This window comes from Panthera pardus, unplaced genomic scaffold, assembly GCF_024362965.1.
Source record: "Panthera pardus isolate Hobbes unplaced genomic scaffold, ASM2436296v1 HiC_scaffold_20, whole genome shotgun sequence".
In the NCBI taxonomy this organism is placed as follows: domain Eukaryota; kingdom Metazoa; phylum Chordata; class Mammalia; order Carnivora; family Felidae; genus Panthera; species Panthera pardus.
Genome location: NW_026526766.1, coordinates 80,994,863 through 81,018,080, shown reverse-complemented (window position 1 = coordinate 81,018,080; position 23,218 = coordinate 80,994,863). Strand labels below are relative to the sequence as shown.

The following is a 23,218-nucleotide window of genomic DNA, read 5'->3' as shown; positions in this document are numbered from 1 at the left end:
TCTAATCAGATGGTGGGTACTGAATGCTCTGTCTCCTGGGGCTGGGGAGTTGTGGATTTCAGGAGAGCAGCCTGGAAGGGACAACGCCTGACCCACAGTGGGAAATGGAGATCGGTGGTGGAAAAGCTAGGTGATGACAGGCTCCAGGAGCCCTAGTGGAAGGTCTCAAGACCTGCCCATCAAGCTTGCAACTAGGAGAAAGGCCACACCAGTATCACCTCTGCTTCTGGAAATGGGATGAAAAGTGATACATAGCAGGCAATTTGGAAAAAGACTTTTATTAGCTTCATGAGAAACAGCTTCCATGAGTCAAGACATGGATGGTGATAGAACTCTGGTGGCTTCCAACCAATGGCCTGGAAAGAGCCCACCTGTTCTCCCTCCTTGGACCAGGGTCTAAGTTGGGGTCCTAAGAACACCCTACTTCCTTGCCCCCTCAGTGCAGGCACAGAGTTGGGAAATGCATTCTTGTTAGACCTTAGACCATATATTCTCCTGCTCTGTGGATATCTTACCGAACAGGAAAATGAATCAAATCACCATTCTAGATATTCAGATCAAGACTGATCTGGCATACCAGTCACCATTCTGGATCAGCAACCAGGAGCACAACATTCTGAATTGCCATTTGGAAACTCAACATTCTGGAGGGCCACCCAGAATTCTAGAATGCAAAATGAGAATCCCTAACTTTCTAGATGATTTCATCAGGAGCTCCACATTTCAGAATGCCTATGTTCCAATTCAACCAGAAATCTGACATTCTAGGTCATCAACCAGGAACCCGGTGTTCTGGGATGCCAAATAAGAATCGCTCCTAACATTCTGGATGGTCAATCAATAATTCAGCATTTAGAATAACAAACAAGACCACAATATTCCAGATAATGGGTGAGAGACACAAAGTTCTAAATGTTGACCTTCATACTCTCAATGCCAAACCAGATACCCAACATTTAAGACTTTCAACAACCCTGGCCCCAACTTTCTGGGATGACCAGCACAAAGTCCACCCCCCAAGAGTGCTGCTCTCCCCCCTCAGAGCTCTGTAGATGGCCGCTCCACACCAGGCCCATCATCCTGGCGGGGGTCGGGCACATGGAAGGAAACGTAGGGACAAGTCTTGGTGTTGAGGCAGACCAACTTCTTCAGCGTGGCTGTCTTGACCATACTGAAGCCCATCTCACCACCAAATGTGCTTGGCTTCCAATACTCTGGAGAACAGATGGGATTCCCTAGGAGGCCCTTGAGAGAAAAGGGGGCCCCAATTTCTATCATACTCTCCCCAAAGATGGAATTTGGATGGCACTTCTCCAGAAGCAGCCCCGGGAAGAACTCCAAGGCATCGATGTCTCCATACAGCTCCTCCAACTCGGCTGCCATCTCCTTCTCTCCTGCAAGGGGGGAAGCTAGAGTCAGAGTCATGGCACTATTAAGGTTAATGTGGGGAGGGAAACTTCTAGGCCCACCTTTTTCTGGAGAGAGTACGGGACTTCAGAAGAGCAACTGAACAATTGAGTACATGCCCTAACATCTGGCCTGGCTGACTGACCCTTCTCCATGGCTGCATCTAGGGAAGGAATGCTACTAAAGAAGGAATCAAGGGCCTGGATGGGCTACCGGACAGCATGTGACCTTGAACAACTCATGTCTCTTCTCTGTGCCCTAACTGCCTATTGGTGACAACAGGGAGACACTATCCATCTTGCTTCCTTCACAGGCAGGTTTCAAGGACGTATGCTAATTCAAGTCCCTTCATTCTTCTGGAGCTCAGAGATGTGATATAACCTGTCCAAGCTCACATAGAGATTTAGTTATAGTGTTCTCTTCCCCCTCTGGACTGTCACAGGAAATTAAAGAGTGACAGAGATTGTGGTTCCAGAATTATGGGAGCTCACTCCCCAGTCTATGAAGACCACATATTCACAGATAGTGGCGAAAGGAAGACAGACATTGAGCTTCCCTACCCATTTCCCTCTATAAGGCACACAGTTATGTCACACCCTGCTCAAGCCCTCCCACTGTTTATGACAACAGTTCCCAAACTCTTGGCAGTCCACAGCAGGAAAGAAAGGAAGAAGAAAGAAAGAAAGAAAGAAAGAAAGAAGAAAGAAAGAGAAAGAAAATCCTCCCACTGTTTATGACAACAGTTCCCAAACTCTTGGCAGTCCACAGCTAGAATGAAAGAAAGAAGAAAGAAAGAAAGAAAGAAAGAAAGAAAGAAAGAAAGAAAGAAAGAAAAAGAAGTGTATATATTATACACACATACATATAGATTCTTGGCACCATGCAGGCCTACTGAATCAGAATCTTGGAGAGAGATATCTGGAATTTGATATTTTTAATCAGTTTCCTAAGTGATTCTGAGGCAACTGGTCCGTAAGTAGATATTTAGGAACCACTAAAGTAAAACCCAAATTCTTTTACATAGAATCCAAGGTTCTACACAATTTGTCCCCTAACCCCACCCCTCCCCACACATAAGCACCTTGCTCCAGCCACACCCACCACTGTGCCCCTCCCCCTCCCCCCCCCCCCCCCCCCCCCCGCCACAGGTTCATTCTTAATGGCTTCTGTGCCTTTGTCCCTTCTGTTCTTCTACCTAGAATGCTTTCCCCCTTGGTTTCCATCCAGAATATCCCTATTTATCTCCTTCAAAGCCAGCTGAGAAACCACTTTCTTTCCCCAAGAGGGGTCATTTGTTCCCTTCCCACCCCTCACCTCCCTGACCCTCCAGCACGGTGCTCACATACCCCTCATGACCTCCACAGTCTGTTTCCACAATGTCCCCCTCACTTCACTGCGAGTCCCTCGAGGGACCCGTGTCCAGGAAACAGCTGCTCACCTGTGAGCTCCTGAAAGGACGTGTAGGGTCTCAGGCCGAACCTCTTGCGGTATTCATTGAAGGGCTGCAGCCGCAGCTCACGGGATTCCTTGATGACATCGACAGCCACATGCAAGACATGGTGGTCCATGTTCCTACCTCCACCAATCTGCCAAGACATAAACACAGCTGTGGTCTGAGAGCCAGGCCACAGTATTCTACAGGAGATCTTCAGGTTAGGAGCTCTTCCCAAGCGCAAACAGAGCATGGCTGCGTCCAGCAACCACCATGCTGGGGACTCAGCCCCAGGTCTGCCACTGTCGTGCTCTTTCAGGAACACCCCTGTATCTCAGCTTCCTCGTCGTTAAAGTGGCAGTGGGCCAACAGGACCTCTCCAGTGGCTTACCAGCCACAATATTCCCCAATGCTTTGCATTTAAGTGAGAATCCCAACATCCTGTTACAAAAGGTTCTGCAAGTTTTAGGTTCAGCAACTAGGATTCCATAAAAGAAATGGCAGAATGGCACCAGCCAGGAGCTCAAGTAGAAGGAAGGGCATTGTGGCTCTGGAAATGAAATCTGGAGGGGCAGAGGGGGTTCTGAGACAGCACATGAGAAACAAATGGATGGACAGATGTTAGTTTTGGGAACCGAAACTTTATGGTATTCTTCAAATCTGTTTTTACCAAAGAATAGAGATGCTTAATCATTCAGCCGGCGGGGGGGGGGGGGGGTCCTGCTAAGGAGCTTTTTCCTATTGGTTTTCATTCCTGTATTATAGCATCGAGATTCAACAAAATTCTAATGATTAAAAAGTGAGGCACTGTTGGGATGCCCGGGTGGCTCAGCCAGTTAAGCATCCAACTCTTGATTTCAGCTCAGGTCATGCATGATCTCACGGTTTGTGAGTTTGAGCCCCATGTTGGGCTTGTGCTGTCAGCAGCTCAGAGCCTGCTTGGGATTGTGTCCCTGTCTCTCTGCCTCTCCCCGGCTCGCATACGCTCTCACGTGCACTCTCTCTCTCTCTCAAAAATAAATATTTAAAAAATTATCCTTAAAAAAAGTGAAACATTTTTTAATGTTTATTTATTTTTAACAACACTTTAATGTTTTATTTATTTATTTATTTTATATTTTATTTATTTTCGAGTGCACCCGCATGAGTGGGGTAGGGGCAGACAGAGAGGGACAGAGGAATCAGAAGCGGGCTCTACACTGACAACTGCAAGCCCCCCAGGAGCTCATGAACCCTGAGACCATAACCTGAGCCAAAGTCAGACGCTGAACCAACTGAGCCACCCAAATGCCTCAAAAGTGAACTGCTATTAACCGACCACCACTAGAAAAGGGAAACTCAGAGCCAGAAGGTAGGAACACAGAGTAAGTATCATGTCACTGCATTCACACCAGATAAAGCCACTCATGGAAATGCAGGTGACTAAGTTTGTTGTTTCTCCTTCCTTCTGCCCAGGAAGGAGATCAAAAGGATCAAAAGGCTCCAGAGAAAAATTCTGATTCATAATAGTTAAGGAGTATTGGTCTAAAGAAAACTCTATTGCTTGGGATGAATTGATAATGTCAATACTTAAGAAAGAGTTCTGTTTAAGTAGAACAAATATAACTGGATGGGAAGGAGGAAAATCATAATTGGGTGAAGTCATGCAACTTGGAGCAGAGCAAAGCTAGCAGAGGCCAGTGCAAATGTCGGTTCCACCATTTACAACCTGTGGGACCATTGTGGGTTGATTTGTGTCCCCCAAAGAGATATGTTGAAATCTTAATCCCCACCACCTGTGAAGGTGACCTCATTTGGAAATAGGTGTAATCAAGTGAAGATGAGGTCATACTCCCTTAGGGGGATCCTGACAACCACTGATGTCCTCAGAGAAAACAGGGACTCAGGGAGACTCCATGTTGGCATTGGCATGAGGTGTCTAAGAGGATTGTCAGTAGCCAGCAGAAACTAAGACAAAGGCATGGGACAGATTTTCCCCAGGAGCTTTCAGAGAGAGCACATAGCCCTGCCCACACCTTTTACCCTCCAGAAATGTGAAATAATAAAATAAACTCAGTTTGTGGTCCTTTGTTACGGCAGCCCTAGGAAACTCATGCAGGGACCTTAAGCAAATTACTTAAATTTCAGTTCCTTCATATGCAAAAAATGGGGAAGGCAAGAGCATTCACCTGATCCCTTGTGGTGACATTAGCAAGATAAAGTATGCAAAGCAGTTATCTCAGTGTTGGTCATATGGTAACCCCCCCACCCCCAGACGACAGCCACATGTGGCGATTATCAGGGGAAGCCTTGTTTTATCACTGCCCATGCTCTCCTGAACATCCTGAGAGTTGACACACTTATGACTTGCCTTGGGCCAAGTACAACCCCAGGGCTTTTCCCACAGCATCATGGCCGCTCTTTGAAAATGCTTTGGAAACGACACAGCCCCACACAAAGCTACTATCTCTGTTCATCTCTGTGTCCCCACAGAGAAGAGAGGCCATAAATCAGCCAGAAGCTGCCCATTGGTGGTAGCACATGCTATTCCAATCAAATTACCAGCGGTAGACCTAAATCCACAGGGTGCCACAATATCATGATAGGGCTTAGGGAGAAGGATCAGAGAGAAGCGCGGGGAGCAGGGCTAGGACAGAGGAGATAGGGGCTTCCAAGCATGGGGGAGGAGAGATTCAGGAGGGAGCTGCTTACAAATTCCAGGGAACATGCTGTATTAATTTTGCTAGGGTGGCCATAACAAAGTATCACAGCGTGGGGAGCTTAAACAACAGAAATTTATCAGTCTGCAGGCCAGAAGTCCACGGTCAAGGTGTCAGCAAGGTGGGCTTCATTCTGAGGCCTCTGTCCTTGGTTCATCCATGGTCATCTTCCCCCTAAGTCTTCCCACTGTGCATGTCTATACCCTAATCTCCTCTCCACATAAGGGCACCAGTCACAGTGAGGCCCATCCTTTGAGCTCATTTAACCTTAATGACCTCTGTAAAGGCCCTGTCTCCTAATATGGCCACATTCTGAGCACAGCAGGTTAGGACTTCAACCTATGAATGGGGGGTGGGGACAATTATGCCTAAACGGAGGCCTGTAATTTGATAAAGACCAACTATGTGAAGACACCTTCGCATATATTACCATGCCCTGAATGTCCTCACGGTCCTCAAATTGCCATGCCCTCTGACCTCCAGGCCTTTGCCATGCTGTGCCCTCTACCAGGAGCATGATCGTCCCCTGCCATTAACACAACCCCTCTCCCTGGGAGAGCTCTAGCCATCCTTTGGATCTCTGCGCAGACATCATTTCCTCATCTACAGCTCTCCACACTGGGTCACAAGCTCCTCCCCAAGTTCTCAGAGCACTGTGGGCTCTTTGTATTGTGGCTCTTAACATGCTCTTATAATTCTGATAATGTCAGAAGAGCACCTGGCACAGTGCTTTGCACATAGTAAGTGCTCACATGATGTTAGCTGTTCTATGGCTATTGTTCCTCACTAGGGTGTCAGTGCCAAGAGGACAAGGAACCAAGAACCATGCTGACCTTGCTCACCACTCTATCCCCCAGCACCCAGAGTAATGCCTGCTATTGCTGAATGAACGAAAGACAAGAGAAGGAATAAAGGAATGGGTAAAGGAATGTCGGAGTGGCACCACCCCTATGGAACAGAAAAGCACACTGGGCTTTGGGTCTGGGTCTGTTGCACCCCAGAGCCCACCTGCCCTCCCCCACGCTCCCGAGTCTCACCCGGCCAGCTCTCTGGCGAGAGAAGGCGTCCACCAGGGCCTCGACCCCATAGTCCACCAGCATGGAGGTGTTGAACAGGAACTGCTCGTAGCTGTACTCCCGGGAGCCCACCTTGAAGGAGTCAGGCATGAGCGGGTGCCAGTGGTACAGCTGGTTGAACTCCATGGCAATGCGGTTTTGGTACTGGAACTGGACGCCAAACAGCAGCTCTGGGTCAAACTTCAGCTGCAGGAAGTAACCGCTCAACTGCTGCACATACTCCTCAATCACAATCTTGATGGTCTCCCCTGGGGGTGGGGGGTTGGGCAAAGTCAGGGGAGCACAGGGACTTGGCCACCTGGCTCGGGAGGCAGGCCAGCTCATGAATGGTGCTTGCTTCTCGCTTCTTTATTGTTGTTGGTGGTGAATTTGGGGGGCCACTTTCACTTAGTCTTTTTGTAACAGGGTGTGAAAATGGAGTTTTTTTCTTTTGAAAGAGAGAGAAAGCATGAGTGGGGGAGGGGCAGAGGGAGAGAGAGAGAATCTTAAGCAGGTCCCACACTCGGCGTGGAGCCCAATGAGGGGCTCCATCTCACAACCATGAGATCATGACCTGAGCCGAAATCAATCGTCAGGCATTTAACTGACTGAACCGCCCAGGAGCCCCAAGAAAGGAGCTTCCTGTCTCATGTTGGACCAATGTCCCAAGACAAGAGCCAAATGCTATTCCCACATTCCAAAGGGATGTCATAGGCCCAGCTAAGCAGGACATGGAAGGAAGTGCCCGAGAATTGGTTTTGTGGCCTTATGGTGATCACCCTCCCATAAGATGTGGGAGTCGTCACAAATGATGAGAAAGTGGAGATTAACTTCATGGGGGCTCTCAGAGTGCGCCTCCAGGAGTGAGGACAGCTTCAGAGAGACCCCTCAGAGCTGCCGCAGGAGCAAAAGAGACAGGCTGAGGATTTAAGATGAATCTAGTCCCATGTACATGTCTTGCATTTTCTTACACATCAGAATTCTCATGAACAGCTTTTCCTCTGCCCCCTCAGTAACCAGCTTCAAGTCAAAGAGGCAGGGAAGAACCAAACTGAACATTCCATAACAGAATGAAAACTGGTCATCGAGATAGGAAAAAGAACTGATTACTTTAGCCAATTAGCCATGAGACAAACTGGCTTCTAGCAAATTGATCTGGAGCCATGAGATCTGCCATCGGTAAGGTCCAGAGCCTGGCATCACCGTTCCTAGCCTCCCTCTCCCCTCTCCAAGCTTGAGCTGTGTCACCTCATCTGTCTGAACCTCACCTTCCTTCTCCGTAAAATATGCATCGTGATACTATGGATGGGACCATTGGGAATAGCAGACAGAAGCAGCCCGGCCCAGGGCCCTGTGTAATTGGGAGTATGACCACATGCAGGCGGGAAGGAGGATGGCTATGTGTGGGTGTGCAGGGAAACCCCCTCCCCCCACCCAGGAAGGAGCTCCGCTTGCGATGTTGTGCAAGAAGCAGGAGCTCCCGCAGCAGCCAGACCTCTACTGAGTGGCCTTGGAGATTTCACTTAACCTCTCTGAATCTTAATTTTCACGACAAGGGTAATCATATCTGGTTAATAGCGCTGTTGGGGGAAGGTTAACCGAAGCACTGGACATACAGCTTCATTACCTTTGATCACAGCTTCGACACCAGCTTCCAGCCACAGACTTGCCCTTTCTAGTCAGTCTCCAAAATGCTGGGACTTCAGCACAAGCCCCTTCTCCTTCTTTAGATTGTTGCTATCCCTGATGCCTGGCTCTTCCAGGCCCTAGTGAATCAGGCAATATAATTGGAACCAGCCATGCCCAGTGATGCCCAGAGGCAAGGGAAAGTGGTTACTGGTGACTCAGAGTGAACACTGTCTGGACAGGGGTGTCAGGGACCAAGCTCCCAGGCAGGAAACCATCTGACATTTTAGGCTGCAGACTCGCCCCCGTAAGGGACACAAAAATATCTTGTCCCTGAGTCACCCAGAAGCTACCAAACTCCAGGAAGGCGGATGCATGCAGAGCAGAAACAGGACTCCTGAAGGCAAGGCAGGCTAGAATCTGACCTGCACGCGCTGGGGATGTCACTGTGTGCTTCTGGGGCGGTACAATGGGGAGACAGATGGGGGTAGCTAATCAAATCTGCTGTAAGTCACCATAATTGACCATCACAGCCATCCATTTTCTAAAGGCCTACTATGTGCTAAGTGCTTTTCATCATCTCTACAAATCCTTACAGCTATCATTACCCCCAGTGTCCAGATTTGGAAACTGAGGCTCACATAGGGGAAGAGGACTGCTTCAGGTCTTATAGCTGGTAAGCAGAGGAGGTGGGGTCCTAATCTCAGCTCTCTCTCCCCAAACCCCCCTCCCCCCCACACACCCTGCTTTTCAGGATGGAGGACATGACCTTCCAGGACAGGGCTGGTCTGGAGTCCTCACCGATAAGGATGAGGCGGGCCGTCTGGAAGAGTTGCTCATCACCCCAGGTGGGGTGCTCAGCCTTCAGCAGGTCACACACGCGGTTGTGCTCACGCAGCCAGAGCGTGGCATAGAGCATGAGCCCGGGAAGCAGCCCAAACACCTCCTGACCCACAGCCATCTGGCTCTGGGGTGGAATGTTTCGTGGGTAGTGCATCAACACCGGCGCCTCCTCCACCGATGGCGGGTACATCTCTCCGTGCAGCACCTGCGGGATGGGGCCGCCTGGCAACCTGGGGACAGGGCAGGTGCCTGCACCTGCCAGAGCTGACACCCTCCCTTCTGACAGCTGCCCATATCACTCAGGGCAACTGCCCATCTTCTGTAACCCAGGCTGATGGTTCTAGCCGATTCTAGTTCCTAAATCTTTCTTAGAATGGGTCCCTTTCTCTCTATCCCCACTGCCACCACCTGCTTCTAACCCACCCTCATCCTCCATGCTGACACCTCTCATCAATGTCTCCCTACATTGACACTTGTCCTAGACAGTCCATTCCCAGTACCACAGCCAGAGTAATCCTTTAAAAAACAAACAAAACCCAAATCTAGTATCATGCCCTGGCTTCACACCCTTCCAAGTTCTCTCTCTGTTCTTGGCAGAAATCAGAAATCCTAAACGTGGCCCCACAGGCAACTCCACCCTCGCCTACCATCTTTTGGGTGTCCAGGCAGCCACACTTCCCTTCCCTCACTCCTCCAACCCGCACCAGCTGCTTCTCCTAAGTCCAGGCACTGCTAGCTGGAAAGCCCTTTTCCCGTCTTGGCTTCCTGAACTCATCATCCCTGCAGCTCTTGGTGTATCTGAACTTCCCAGGGAAGCCTGCCCCGCCCTCTGAACAAAGAGCTTTTTCCTAGCGGGTGATCACAAGTGTAATTGATTATATGGCAGCCTTTTCAATCATTCAATAAATATACACCGAGGGCCTACTACATGCCAAATATTGTTCTTAGCCTTAAAGATTCAGCAGTGAACTTTGGGTTTGGGTTTGGGTTTGTCTAGATTTGTGTGGTCCAATACGGTAGCCAGGAGTCACGTGTAGCTGTTGAGCACTAGGCATGTGGCTGGTGTGAATGAAGAACTGAATCTTTAACTTTATTTAATTCAGATTTACTGACACTTCAGCAATTGGAAAACCTTTAAGTATGCTCAGAACAACGTGGGCATGTGAACCTGCTTTTCAGCTGTAACTTTATGAAATCTAAGTACAGATCAGATTATCCCCAATGAAAATTTGGCATCCCAAGTGAAATGTGCGATGAATATAAAATACAGATCACATTTCAAAGATTTAACATGAAAAAAAAAGAATGTGAGCTATTTTATTCATAATTTCTGTATCAAAAATAATTTCTGTATCAATTACACATTGAAATGATAATATTCTGGCTATACATAGAGGGTTAAATAAAATATATTATTAAAGTCAATTTCACCTGTTTCTTTTTACCTTTTTTAATGTGGCCACCAGAGAAACTGTAATGACATGTGTTGGTCACATTGTATTTCTGGTGGACAGTGTTAGTGCAAACAGAAAGTCGTGGATCTGGCATCGTAGTGTGTGGGTGCAGCCCTGATGGGCTGTGGGTTCCTGAAGGTCAGGGCCCATTAACTATCCTGTTCACTGCTCCACTGTCTGTGCCAGGCACACCATAGTGTCCAAATGATATGGTGGAAAAATTACAAGTACATATGCAGACTGGAAATATTCATCTTCTAGGAGATGGACACCCCAAAGTCCACCCCCCAGAACATGAGAGGCTGTGTCTGCTCCTAGTGTGCTTCCCTTGCCCGGCACCTTCTCCCAGGGTTCATTGTCTCTCCTCCTCACACACATCTCCAGCTCCTGCAGCTGGTCCTTGTAAGATGCCACTCAGGTCCCCCAGTGGCCTCTGCCAGGGAAGGCCACGGGAGGCCTTTCCCACTGCCCCATCTGCAACCACAGTGCTACCTGGTATTTGAGTTTCCCATCCTTAAAGAGCCGCAGCTGATACTGACGTTCCAGGTTGTCCCCATAAACGTGGCCGAGATCTACCTGAGGACAGAAAGAGGGTCCGGTCAGCAGACTGGGGTGCCGCCTCAGCGATGGTGACCTACATGTGCTAAGTTAGGCCCAGAGAAGTCCTGAGCCCCTCCTAGGTACTCACCCCGTGTCCCAAGGCCTTGGTGAAGCCAGGACCCATCTTGCCAGAAGTTTTGAAGAATTGGTGGGTGAAGTGTTGTGCAAAGAAGGCGAACATGAGGTTGGTTCCTTGGGGGTCAGGTATGAACTTCCTCCTGAGCAGGAAGCGATGGCCCAGAATCTGGGCATCTGGCAACTGCTTCTTCCCTGGTTGGGGAGGTAGGGAAGGGCAGCAGCTGTCTGATGTCTCAATCTCCCTGCCCCACAGCCTTCTGGGCTCACTGGACCAAACTGGTCCACACAGGAAGCCCAGATCAGCCTTCCTCCTACCAGATGGCCCCTTGCACCTTTTCTACTCTAGAAGTATTTATGGGTGAAATGGCATGATATTTGGAATTTGCTCTAAAATACTTCATTAAAAATAAGGTAAGGGGGATAGATGATATAAGATTGGCAAATTATGGATATGTATTGAAACGGAGAAATGACTACATAAGAGTTTATTATACTTTCTTCCCAACTTTTGTGTGTGTTTGTAACTCTGAAAAAAGTTAACCAAAAAGAAAGAAGAAAGAAACGTAAATAAAACATAAATAAAGAAAAAAAAACAAAAAAGATCTTGGACTCCCTGGCTCTGGAGCAAGGTAGCCTATGTCTGAATCTGGGTACGCCATTTGCTGACTGTGTGAACATAGATAAGTCATTTTACCTCTCTGAGCCTCGATGCCTTCATCTGTAAAATAGGGCATCTGTAAAATACCTATTTTATGCAGTAGTTTGAGGAGTACATGAGATAATGTAAGCATGACTGAGAACCGGTAAGATGGGATCTTGTAAATCAAGGATCAGTGAACTTCAAACTTTTTCTGTAAGAAGCCAGATAGTCGATCTTTCTTTCAGGTTTTGCCTGAAAAAGCTCTGTCGCCATCCACTCTGCTTTGCTGTTGTAGTGGGGAAAACAGTCACAGATGGTACCTAAGCAAATCAGTGTGACTAAGTTCTAACAAAACTTTATTCCCAAAACAGGAAGTGGACTGGATTTAGGCTGTGGGCTGGAGTTTGCCAACCTATTTTAAATATGCCAGTCTTTCTGTCTGGGGTAAAGACAACAGGTCATCTCAAAGCAGGTGTCTGTCATCATGAGAATAAGTATTAAGAGCCTTCCTTAATTATGTCAATGTCAGATGCGTTGGTACCCAATGCCCATACAGAAAGGAGTAACTGAATTTTTGTGTTTTGGTAAAGGCACCCTTTCATAGTACCTCAAGCAAGGCTCAGTGTTGAAGGTTCAAGATCAAGAGAACCTCTCTGGATTGAGATGGTCGATTGGTTTCCTCTGGCAGGCAAGGAGATCAAGCACCCCAAAGGAAACTCACCAAAAGGGAAGTTGGAAGGAGTGGTCTGCACCCTATAACCTGGACTCACCCCTTGGATTAACATTGAAAAAGGGCTGGTTCCAGCAAAGCGTTGGCAGAATCCAGAGACTCTGTAAGACCCAGCTATCTGGCAGAATAGTCATGCTTTAGACATAGGAGCTAAACATGTGAGTGCAAACCATCAGAGTAGTGCCCTGAGACCCAAATTAGGACATCAATACCTATGCAAGGTGCTGAGCCCACAAAAGCCCACCACCACAGGGCTGCACAGGACCCAGCGTTCAACAGTGTCACCATGTGGACAGGGATGGAAGTGATGGCAGCAGTGGACCAATGCCTCTCATGTCCCCTCTGTATTTGAAGCAGAATTCATGGCTCTGAACTGAGTAAACCCCTGGGTTTTCAGGCAGTCAGGAGTGGAGTGGAAAGAAGGACTTAGGAGGAAGATCCCTGCCAATACGAACAAGTGGGGTCTTGGGAAACTAAAGAAAAAACTCTGACTTTACGTGTAACCTACACTGATGAAGCATGGTAAACTATTTACATCAGTTAAGAACCAAACATGGAGTCAGCACCCAACAAATAACACAGTATTCCTTCCTTCCTACATTTCAACTCTTAAGTCACCCCCATTTCAGCAAGATCCCACCAATTCAGTAGACAAGGTTCAAGCAAAGAGGGACCCTGGAAATATGGAAGCACTAGTCTGACTCTGCCACTGACTTCTTAGGTGACCACAGGCAAGAGTCTCCACCACCCCTTCCTATCCTCATTCCCCAGCCCTGTCCTTATCCATGGTTCTGATATGTTGTATGTCTTGCCTTTGACCACCCATCTGGGAAATGGGTCAATAATTGCTTTTTCACCTGCTTTTCCCCAAAGAGAACAGGGCATCTCCTGTGACTCCCAACCCCATCTCCATTACCTTTGGTTCCCATGGGCGTGGGGCAGTCTTGGGGCACGGAGGGCAGAATACGAGTATAATAGCTCACGTTGGAGAAGGACTCCCAGCTGATGTAGTCATGCGCTATGTTGTAGGTGGGAGGGCTGGGGATAAGGTTGGAACGCACTGCAGAGGGAGAATATGGTGATAAGGGGGTTCCCATCCCCAGTTACACCCCCCTCCCTGCCTCCTCTTGGGTTGGACTTGTTTAACCCGGCATCATAGTCTCCCAACCCACTGCCCTTATCAGATGCCAAGAATTCCAAGAGCTGGAAGGACTTCCTGCTCCCCAGAACGGGGGTGGGGGGGATGCTACCCTCCACCCACCTGTGAGTACCAGGCGCATGAGCATGTCTCGGATGAAAGTGGCATTGACAAACTCCCAGAACCAGCGCCCGTGTGTCAGCAGGAAGTGGAGGAAAGTGGGGCTGGGTCGCAGTGAATTCCGGAGCCAGGTCCATAGCTCAGCTGCAGGGACAATGGGAGCCACTCAGTCGGGACTCCTGGTAGGACCAGAAGTCGCCCAAGTGGAAGACAGGAACCGGAATGAAGCCAGGACAGAACCGGTCAGAACGTATGGGGCAGAGTAAGGATGGAACCTTGGAAGAGATGACACATGACAGAGCCAGAAGCAGATGTGAGAGGGCAGGGGACAGGGCGAGGGCATGAGGTATGCCAGGAGGGAGAGCTCTGCTTCAGCCGGGTCAGGGAGAGTGTCAAAGGTCAAAGCCAGGCAAGGAAGGAGAACTGGGCTAAGGCCAGAGACAAAGGCAGGAACTGGGGGTCTCAGGACAAGCCCAGGGGAGCAAGGGAGCCCAGGACAGGAGTGGAGTCAGGAGGCCCGGCTCACGGATGGTGCAGTTGGGGCCAGAATATCCCGTGCGGGTGCAGTCACACTGGTAGCGGTCAAGGCCGAAGCGGACACAGATCCCCTGGTGTTGGCATGGGTAGTAACAGCATGGATTCACTGCAGGGGAGAAGCAGAGATCAGAGGTGACTCGAGGATGACCTCTCAACCCCTGTCTTGTCCCCGATGGGGAAGTATGGGGCCAGACATATGGACTCAAGTCACAGGTCTGTCCTAACTCACTTGGTGGCCCTTTCTGGACTTCAGTGTTCACCTAAGGGTCCTCTCTGCTCCCAAAGTTATGGCTGGAAGCCCCAGGCCCTGCCCTGTTCAGACCCTGCTTTGGTCTCTAGCCTAGTCCACATGGGCCCCAAAGGGAAGTCCCCGCCTCTTCCCTGATGCCATCAAAATAGGGCAGGGGGAGAGTTCAAACACCAAATTGTGACCAAAGGTTAGGAAACAACTGATAAGACACAACAACCACAGGCTTCTAGAGCATTCACTTCTTGCCCAGTCAGAGCCCAGCACCAAGGGCTGGGTTTGTGAAGTTCAGGAAAGGGATAAGGATGGGGGGGTCCTCTCAGACCAGCCCACAAACTCTAGGTACCTGGACACTGGGAAGATGAGATTGTCCACCATCCCTCTATTTTTGTAGAAGTGGGGGAAGAGCAGGAATCATAATGCCCACTTGCAGATGGGGAAACTGAGGCCAGACAAGGCAAACCCCACACAGGTCACCCAGCAAGTCACACCAGACAAAACCAACCTTCATTTACACCATACCACCCCACCCAAGACTTGACATTCAAGTCCAAGGAAAGAAGTTTCCCAGAACCCTGTGGACAAAGTGTGGGTTTGAGGGGATCTCAGCCCCCATTCCTGATAGGCCCAGCCTTGGCCTATGTCAGAGCATACTCTGGGCTCAAGGATCTTGAGGATGGTCAGGCACCAAGGGACAGGGGAGATATAGTTGGAAAACCCTCCTGAGGGGGTGAGTGGAGCTCTGGCATCAGCCCTCCTGCCTCTTGGAGAAGTCCCCACCAGGAATCTCTCCTTATGTCTAACCCAGGTCTTGCTGACCACAGCCCCTTTGCTCGAATCTGCACTGCTTTAGTGATTCTTCAACAGCAGAGGTAGACTTCTCAGAGCTCATTCAGTGTTCATCACAGCTCAGCAAAGGAAACTGAGGCCCAGGGGGGAGGTGGAGGCTTGGCCAAGGACACAGAACGGAGCAGGACCTCCTGCAGACCCAGGTCTCCTGGATCCTGGCAGGGGCTGCTTTGCCAGCCTCACACAGAAAACACCAGACTCCCTTCTGCAAACACACTTCCTTATCTAGGCTCAGAGCCAACGTTATAGGGAACTCCTATTCTTTGTACAACGGATTATTGGGGGCCAAGAGGGCAGCAAGAGGTGGCAGAAGGGTGTTGTGGTTAGAGGGCATGGCCCTGGGCAAGGACCAACCCCTCCACTCTTAGCCTCTTCACTTGGCAGCATGGGGCCTAGAGAATAGGGTCCTCATGGCCCTGACCCAGGAGAGGGCCCCAGCAGCAGTGCCCCCCACACCCCCCTACACACATACACTCAGGCAAGCAAAAAGAGAATCACAGGAATCATGCAAATAGTTTTGCTTAAGCCCTGGCAACTCCCCACAGCTCCACAATGGCATCTCTGTGGCCCCCGTAGGGAGTGCAGAAGGGAGGGGCCTACAGGAAGAGGGCTGGATGAAATGGCCTTATCAAGCTGATACAGGCAGACCCAGCAGGCAGGACGCAGCCTCCCTTCCCACAGCCATGTGCCCAGAAATGCCAAGAGGGTGGGGGGAGTGGGTAATCACCCCAGCGGGCTCAGGGCTCTGGAACTCTCCTCACTGATCCCTCCTGCTCAGGACACTCTACCTACCTACCTGCTTAATACACCTGCCCAGGACCCCCTGTAGCTCCCCACTGCCCAGCCCCCAACCCTGGGCACACAGGGCCCTTTAACCCAGATGGACATCAGTCCTACTGCTAAGCAGGCATAGGAGCTAAGGCCCAGCCCTTCACTTGGCTCAGTTTCCCCACCCTAACCACTGTAGGGCTTTCAAAAGAACCTCAAGAGGGCCTTCTAGCTCATTCTGTGGCAGCCCCATCCCTTAGCCCCAAAGTCAAAACCTCTCCTTCCTTTTGCCCAGACCACTATTCTTCCCTAACAATCCCCTCCAGGGCCATCTGACCCTCCCAAAGAGCTCATGCCTTGCCTCCTCAGGAAACCTCCCATGAACGTCCTTCACTCCACTCTGTGTTCCCACTCAACCTGCTCTTCTCCACCATGAGCCCCCAGGGGAAGGGGCAATACTTTCCCCACTTTCTCCTCCCTAACACAGGCCATGCACACACTGGGGCTCAACCCAAGTCCTGGAGAGATCCAGCCACCCAAGGAATCCAGATGTGGTGGCCAGAACTCAACAGATGTTTGAGGAGTCAATAAAATGAAGCCAGGAGAATGGCTACCCCGAGCTTGGCCAAAGATATCCCTCATCTTCCCAGCCCTGGCTGCTGGCTCAGAAGGCTAGCCTGGAGGCTTCCTGCTTCCTGCCCTAGAGTTCTGCCCCAGCTCCTGCCCGCACCCCTCTCCTGCCAAGAGAGGCTATGTCCACGCAGAGGCTCCTCCCTCCCAGACCCACCATCCAACCTTCCCTCCCTCCTCCTCCACGATCTTTCCATAAACACCAGCTGCCCCTGGAAGGAAAAGTTCTCCCCAGTGAGGAAAACAGCTGCCTCTGGGGCCCCAGGGTGTCCGGGTGAGCAGAGCGGAGTCTGAGTGTCTCCTCCCCGGGATGCGCCTGACCACGCTGGACTGTCACAGTCCCCGGGAAATCCGGGGCTCTAGCGACTGACCACTCCACAGCCTTGCGTGCCCCCATTCTTTCTATCTGCCTGGCACTCCCAGGAGGGTGGGGAGACGCCCTGCAGGGCACAGAGGAAGAATTCCAGGCTCAGCATCAGGAGACTGGCCCAAGCCCCACTGCTTTGAAGTTCCAGAGCTAAGACTTGCATTCCCTCTCTTTCCCTCCCTTTCTGTCCCTGGAGGTTTCCAGGCCTGGATCTGGGAAAAGGATGGGGTAGGAGAGGCACTTAGATCCACAAGTTGGGAATGACCTCAGAGGGATCACCATCCCCTGCCACAAGAACTCTGGGAACTACTCACAAAGAAAGGCCTTCCTTCAGTCTAACTGAAATCTGGCATGCTTTCATGCCGGCCCAGTTCTGTGCTCAGTGGAGGACACCCTGCATAATAAGCCATCCAGAAAGAGAACTGGAGAGGTGCAGGCACCGAATCTACCAAGTTCCCAGCACAGGGCCAAGTGCCAGGTAGGTGCTGGGGGAAATGTATCAAGAGAGCGGGACAGCGGCTGCTCTTTACTGGTCGTGTGTCTTTGGGCAAGTCCCTTCCACTCTCTGGGCCTCATTTTTCCTGTGTCTCCCAGAAGGGGGACGGGGCAGGCGGGCTCTGAGGAGGCCTCCTTTGCAGCCTCCCCTTCTTCATTATTTGCATCAGTATGAATCCCCTGGCCCAGAGCAGAGAACCTTGCAACTTGCTCTCACTGAATCTTCAAGCCACCCCGGAGGTGGGGTCGATCAGTATGCTCATACCGCACACATTCCCACAAATGAGAAGTATCCAGAACTGCTCGGCTCCAGAACTTTCTGAGGATTAAGGCAAGGAAATGTCCCCCAGCCCAGGAGTCAGAGCCCCGGGCACAATGAAGAAACACCAAGTCCTCCAGGATGCACAGACACCAGGCAGCAAGAGGGACCCTTAATGGGACTGAACTGAAATCTCTTAAGAATAATATTTAGAGAAGCTCCAGGAGCTTGGCAACCAAAGAGGAAAAAAAAGGCCCTGACTAGCCAGACCTGGGCCCCAGCCCCTACACTCAGCCAGGCCAACAGTCAGGGGCCAGGCACCCCCACACCAGGCCCCAACAGCTGGGCCCACAGCTGGAAGAGCCAACTGGAGAGGAAGCCCCCTCATGGCCCACAGACTCGGCTGGCGCTGCAGATAGGAGACGGCAGGCAGCAGGGAGGCCTTGGCACAGGCTGGGTTCCCCTCCCCATGGGCCAGGGCTAACTGGCCTCAGGCCCCTCTGCCTAGCACAGATTGCCAGGTCATGCCGTGTCCCTAGCCAAGGAGAAGGCACCGAGTCAAGTCCAGGGGCTAGAGGGGATAAGTTTGAGCATTAAGACTCCCGTGGCACGGCCTTGCCCTCCAAGCCTATCTCCTCCCCCACACGGAGAAACCAAAGCAACAATGTCCCCTGTCACCTGCCCTCAGCTGAGTCTGCAGCCCTCCTCTGCTGGGGGTCGGCCTTTGCTGTACCTCTGAGGGCAAAGCATAGGCTCTGGCTTCCAGGAGCAGATGCCCAGACATCGTGGACCTCAGTTCACTCACAGACTGGAAGTACAAAATACTGCTGCACCCAGCTTGTCACCGCTCTGTCCTTGACCCTTGCAGCAGCCTCTTAAAGGTTTCCTGGCCTCCAGTCTCAACCCCAAGTCACCTATCCAACCCAATTACCCTCAGGCCCGAGTCCTGGCACCTCACCCACATTGCCAGCCAGCACCTGCCTCTTGTCCTACGGCTCCCTATGCTCCTGCCTGCCTCCCGAGGTCCAGACCTTTAGACTCCATCTCTGCCATTGCTTCTATCAGAAAGACCTTACAGGGTCTCACAGTAAAGCCTCAGAGCACTTACCAGCACTCACCACCCCCTTCAGGGTCCAGGTCAAACGTCACCACCTCCAGGATGTCTCCCTCGGTTCCTCACACTTGAGAGGGAACTTCTCCCCACCCTGAGCCTCACACACCCCTGTGCGGCCCTCACCCATGGCCCTGACCCCTTTGGATGACTCTGTTGGCGTTTCTGTCCCGTATGAGATGGTGGGCCCCTCCCGGCCCCGTGCCTCCAGCTCCAGCCAAAAACTAGCTTAAGGCGAGCCCTTGGGAATGTTTGTGGAGTGAAAAGAATAATTCCATTTAAACACTTCTGATATAAAGATAAGTAGAAAAGACAAAAACAAAACGGCACAGACCATGGTTCACTGGGTGTTAGTGAACACACAGGAAGACGGGCAGACCAGCCCTTCGTATCCCCATCCCCTTGGATGGGGCCTCAGAGGAAGTTCTGTGCTGATCCACGGGCTGAGGAGTCGGGTCACTGGGGCAGCCTGGTCGGCCCTGGCTCTGCTGCTGGGGTCTCAGACAGATGGGCTCTCCCCTCTGGGCCACAGAGCTCCCTTCTGTAAAACGGGTCTGACACATCTCCCTGGCAGGGCTGTTGTGAGCACCAAGAAATGGAAGCCCATAGCTGGGCCTTGCAAACTGTAAAGTGCTGGCCACATGAGTCTTCTTCTTCCCACTAACTGGGCCTTTGCTCATACCCAGTCTCTGGAGCACCCCCCATCCTCTTCCTGGGTTCCCCAAATGCCACCCACTCAAACCCTCTCTCTCTCTAGGAAACCTGGTCTGATTCGCAGTCCACATAGACATCTTTCTTCTCTCCTCTGAGCACCAAATCGCCAGAGCATCGCAACAGAGAGCTCAGCCCCTTTCCCCACCCGCATCCTCTCTTGCCCCCATTTTACAGATGGGAAATGGAGACCCAGAGAGGGATGGATCATACAGCTAGATGGTGAAGGAAGATACGCCCAGGCCTTGCACACATGCACATGCGCGCGCGCGCGCACACACACACACACACACACACACACACACACGAGCAGTAAGCTGGGGGAGAGAGGCTGGCTAAGGGTGGAGCTGAATTCCTCCACTTGGAACCTGATACACTCATGGGGAGGGGGGTGCAGGAGTGGTGGAATTTTACAGGATCTGACTTTCCCCATCATCTTCTGGGTGATGAAACCAAGGAGGGCAGTGGTGGGGGGTTGGGGGAGGAGGGGGACTGTCTGTGGAGAGTTTGCAAAGTGCCTAGGGCAAGACAGATTCAAGTTCAAACCCTTAGACCACCATGTGCTGAGCGAGCTAGAGAGAATTACGGCACCTACCTGCGCCTAACTCACCTACCCATTGGGTGAGGAAGTAAACCTCGGGGAGGCAACCCAGCTCTGTACATAAATGTGTTTCCACCGCCCCCCACCCCGGTCTTCCCAGAACAGCTGCTGTACCCGGACCCTCACCAAGGGAGACCTTCTATCCCTGGGCTGAGAATCCCCATGGGTTCCCAGAAAGTTAGAGGCTGGACAGGTGCCTGCTGCTTCCTCAGAAAGAGACCCCCAGCCTCACCCCCGGCAGGAAACAACAGGGTTGTTGGAGAAAAAGGCAGCCTGGACAGCTGGGGGCCCAGAACAGGTGAGGGGGCTGGAGAGGGGCTGTCCGTTCTCCCAAAGCCGCCATGAGATCCCAGTCTGTCCTCTCCACCCCCCTCCCCCGCAAAGAAAACCCCTGTAGAGCCCTATCCAAGGCCACACACCCCCGGGGGTCTCCAGAGAACCCCTCCCCCGCCGACTCAGGGCCCTCCCCCATTCCAGGCACCGAGAGCAGAAAGGGGAAGCTGGGCTTGCCCGAAGGGAGAGCAGGGGGAGGGGCCAGGCCGGGGCTCAGGACTGGAGGCTCCCCGGGGTCAGGGAGGGGGCCGCCTACCCGGCGCGGGGGCCCGGGAATCCGCGGGCAGGACCTGGGGCGGCTGCAGCAGCAGCAGCAGCAGGAGCAGCGGGAACCGGAGCAAACGACTCCTCCCTGCAGAGTGAGAGACATTACGGCTGAGTCTGGCATTCAAGGCTCCGCCAAGGCAAAGGCGGATTCCTGGGGACACTGGGGTCGGACTCACGGCTCATAGTTCGGCAGCGCGGCTGGTGCTTGCGGGATGTAGACGGCCAGCTCCTGGGGTGCGTCTCTGCCCCGAGCTCTGGCCAGCCCGGCCCGCCCCCTCCCCACCCATTCCCTGGCTCCACCTCTCCAGCCAGCTGTCACCTCGGCAGCGCCGCCGCCCACTTACTTCCTCTGCTCCCGCCCTAGCCAAAACATTTTATTAATTATTCTGATTGCAACCAAAGCAGTTTTTCACCTGAGACCCGTGAGGCGTGTGAGCCTTTGAAGCCCGGTGGCACCAGAACGGTACCCGTTTGGCAGATAGGAAACTGAGGCCCAGAGATTATGTGCAATGCTGAGGTCACCCGAGGCTTCAGGGCAGAGCTGGGAGAATGCCAGGCCAGAGGCGCTGGCCTGAACCACACACCTTGACCCCCAGAGAGGAAAGGGGGCTCCAAGGAGCAGTCCAGGCTGGGCTGCACATGGTTTCCTGGATGGGCAACCCACTACCCTCAGACCCAACAAGGAGCACAGGAAGGCTCTGCCCTCTGAGGCCCCGGGTCGGCCTGAACCTCTGCTGCCAGAAATGAAAACCACAGGCTCCAAGTCCAGGAGACCTGAGCTCAAATCCAGACTCTACAGCTTACTAGCTGTGTCACTTTGGACCCGGTATTTACCTTTTCTGGTCGTCAGTATTCCCATCTATGAAATGGGGATAATCATAAGAACCCTCCAGGAGGACTGATGTAAGATGCCTTGAGAGGCACACAAATCTGTTGATGCAAGCCTCGGGTATCAGGAGGCATGGTTTTCAGAGATCTCCCAGCTCCAATTTCGTGGCTGGCCAGAGCTGGCACTCTAGCCAGACTCACATCTACCTGCCGACTTTCCGGAACACCAAGATCCAGCTCCTCGATTTTATAGCTGGGGCGACAGATCCTAGCAGGGGGAAGGGACGGGCACTAGGTCACACAGAGTCTCCTGGTCCCCGCACCCAAAGATTTTCTCCCTTGGTTTCCCCAGCACGCTGAGCCATCCCGTGGGCTCCACAGCAGGGAAGCTGAAGGAGGTGCCCAGGGTGGGAACCATGCCAGGTGGGGGAGGGGAGACCTGCTGGGAAGCCCCTCCTATGTCCCCACCCGAGCTGTTCCCATGCTCCACTGGGACAAAAGCCAGCTGCTCCAGGGAGACAGAGCAAGCCAGGGCAGACTCGAGGAGGGAGTGGGGCAGATAGAGGGCCCTGGGGTGCTGGGACAGGCTGCAGCTCACCCCCCCCCCCCCACATGCATCTCCATCCTCGACCCCAGATCCAGGGCCCCCTGGTGACTACCCAGACAGGGGCGAGGAGCCATAAGTCATGGATAATCAGTAAAAGGAATGGGCTCAGCATAGAGATCCGGGGGTCCAGGTACCCAAAGAAAAGGGGACTTTCTGGCGATGAAGAAAGCAGAGAAGAGCTTGAATGAGGCCCATTTCTACTAGCAGGGTCCACCCTCCCTTGAGGCTGTGGGCCCAGAAAGTTGCTGCCTGGACCTTCTGCTGACTCCTTACTCTGACGCCACCCACCGCGCTCAAAGGGATGAACACTTGGGTGGCCTTGGCCTTGGGAGAAAGAGCCTCAGGCTAGGAGTCAGGAGAACTGAGTTCAAGTCTCAGTTCTCCCGGGGACTGACTGAGACAAATCTCTGCACCTCTCTGGGCAGCCGGTTCCCCATCTGAACAATATAAAGGTCAAATCAGATGGTCTCTGAGAACAGGTCTGGCATGGAGTGACTGGGCCCTCACTGTGGCCAGACTCTGTGACCGGGGCTGGAGGTACAAGATGGATGCAATGAAGGAGATGACAGAGGTGAGATTGTAGACAGTCTTCTGGGGACAGGATCACACTGAGATGGCCAGTTGGAGGAGGGGCAGGTGAGAGCAATGGTGTCAGAAGTGCCAGGGTGTGCTGACCGGTTGGCACTGGGGCTTGAAGGAAAGACAGGTGCCGAGGAGGGTGCCTAGGTTTCTGGCTTGATGCTGGCAAGAATACCCAGGGAAGGAATCAGGGAGGGGGGCAAGCTG

General features: G+C 52.0%; 1 protein-coding gene across 1 annotated transcript; it reads right to left on the bottom strand.

The window, feature by feature from the left end:
- Positions 1 to 262: 262 nt before the first annotated feature.
- PTGS1 (prostaglandin-endoperoxide synthase 1) lies at positions 263 to 21,272 on the bottom strand. The gene is made up of 11 exons (XM_019453924.2): positions 21,174 to 21,272; positions 20,987 to 21,082; positions 14,349 to 14,465; positions 13,826 to 13,966; positions 13,481 to 13,624; positions 11,205 to 11,386; positions 11,009 to 11,092; positions 9,021 to 9,267; positions 6,576 to 6,862; positions 2,846 to 2,993; positions 263 to 1,394 (listed from the first exon to the last, which is right to left on the bottom strand). The coding sequence occupies exons 1-11, from the start codon at positions 21,178 to 21,180 to the stop codon at positions 1,039 to 1,041; spliced, it is 1,809 nt and encodes a 602-aa protein (XP_019309469.1). The 5' UTR covers positions 21,181 to 21,272; the 3' UTR covers positions 263 to 1,038.
- Between the last annotated feature and the right edge of the window lie 1,946 nt (positions 21,273 to 23,218).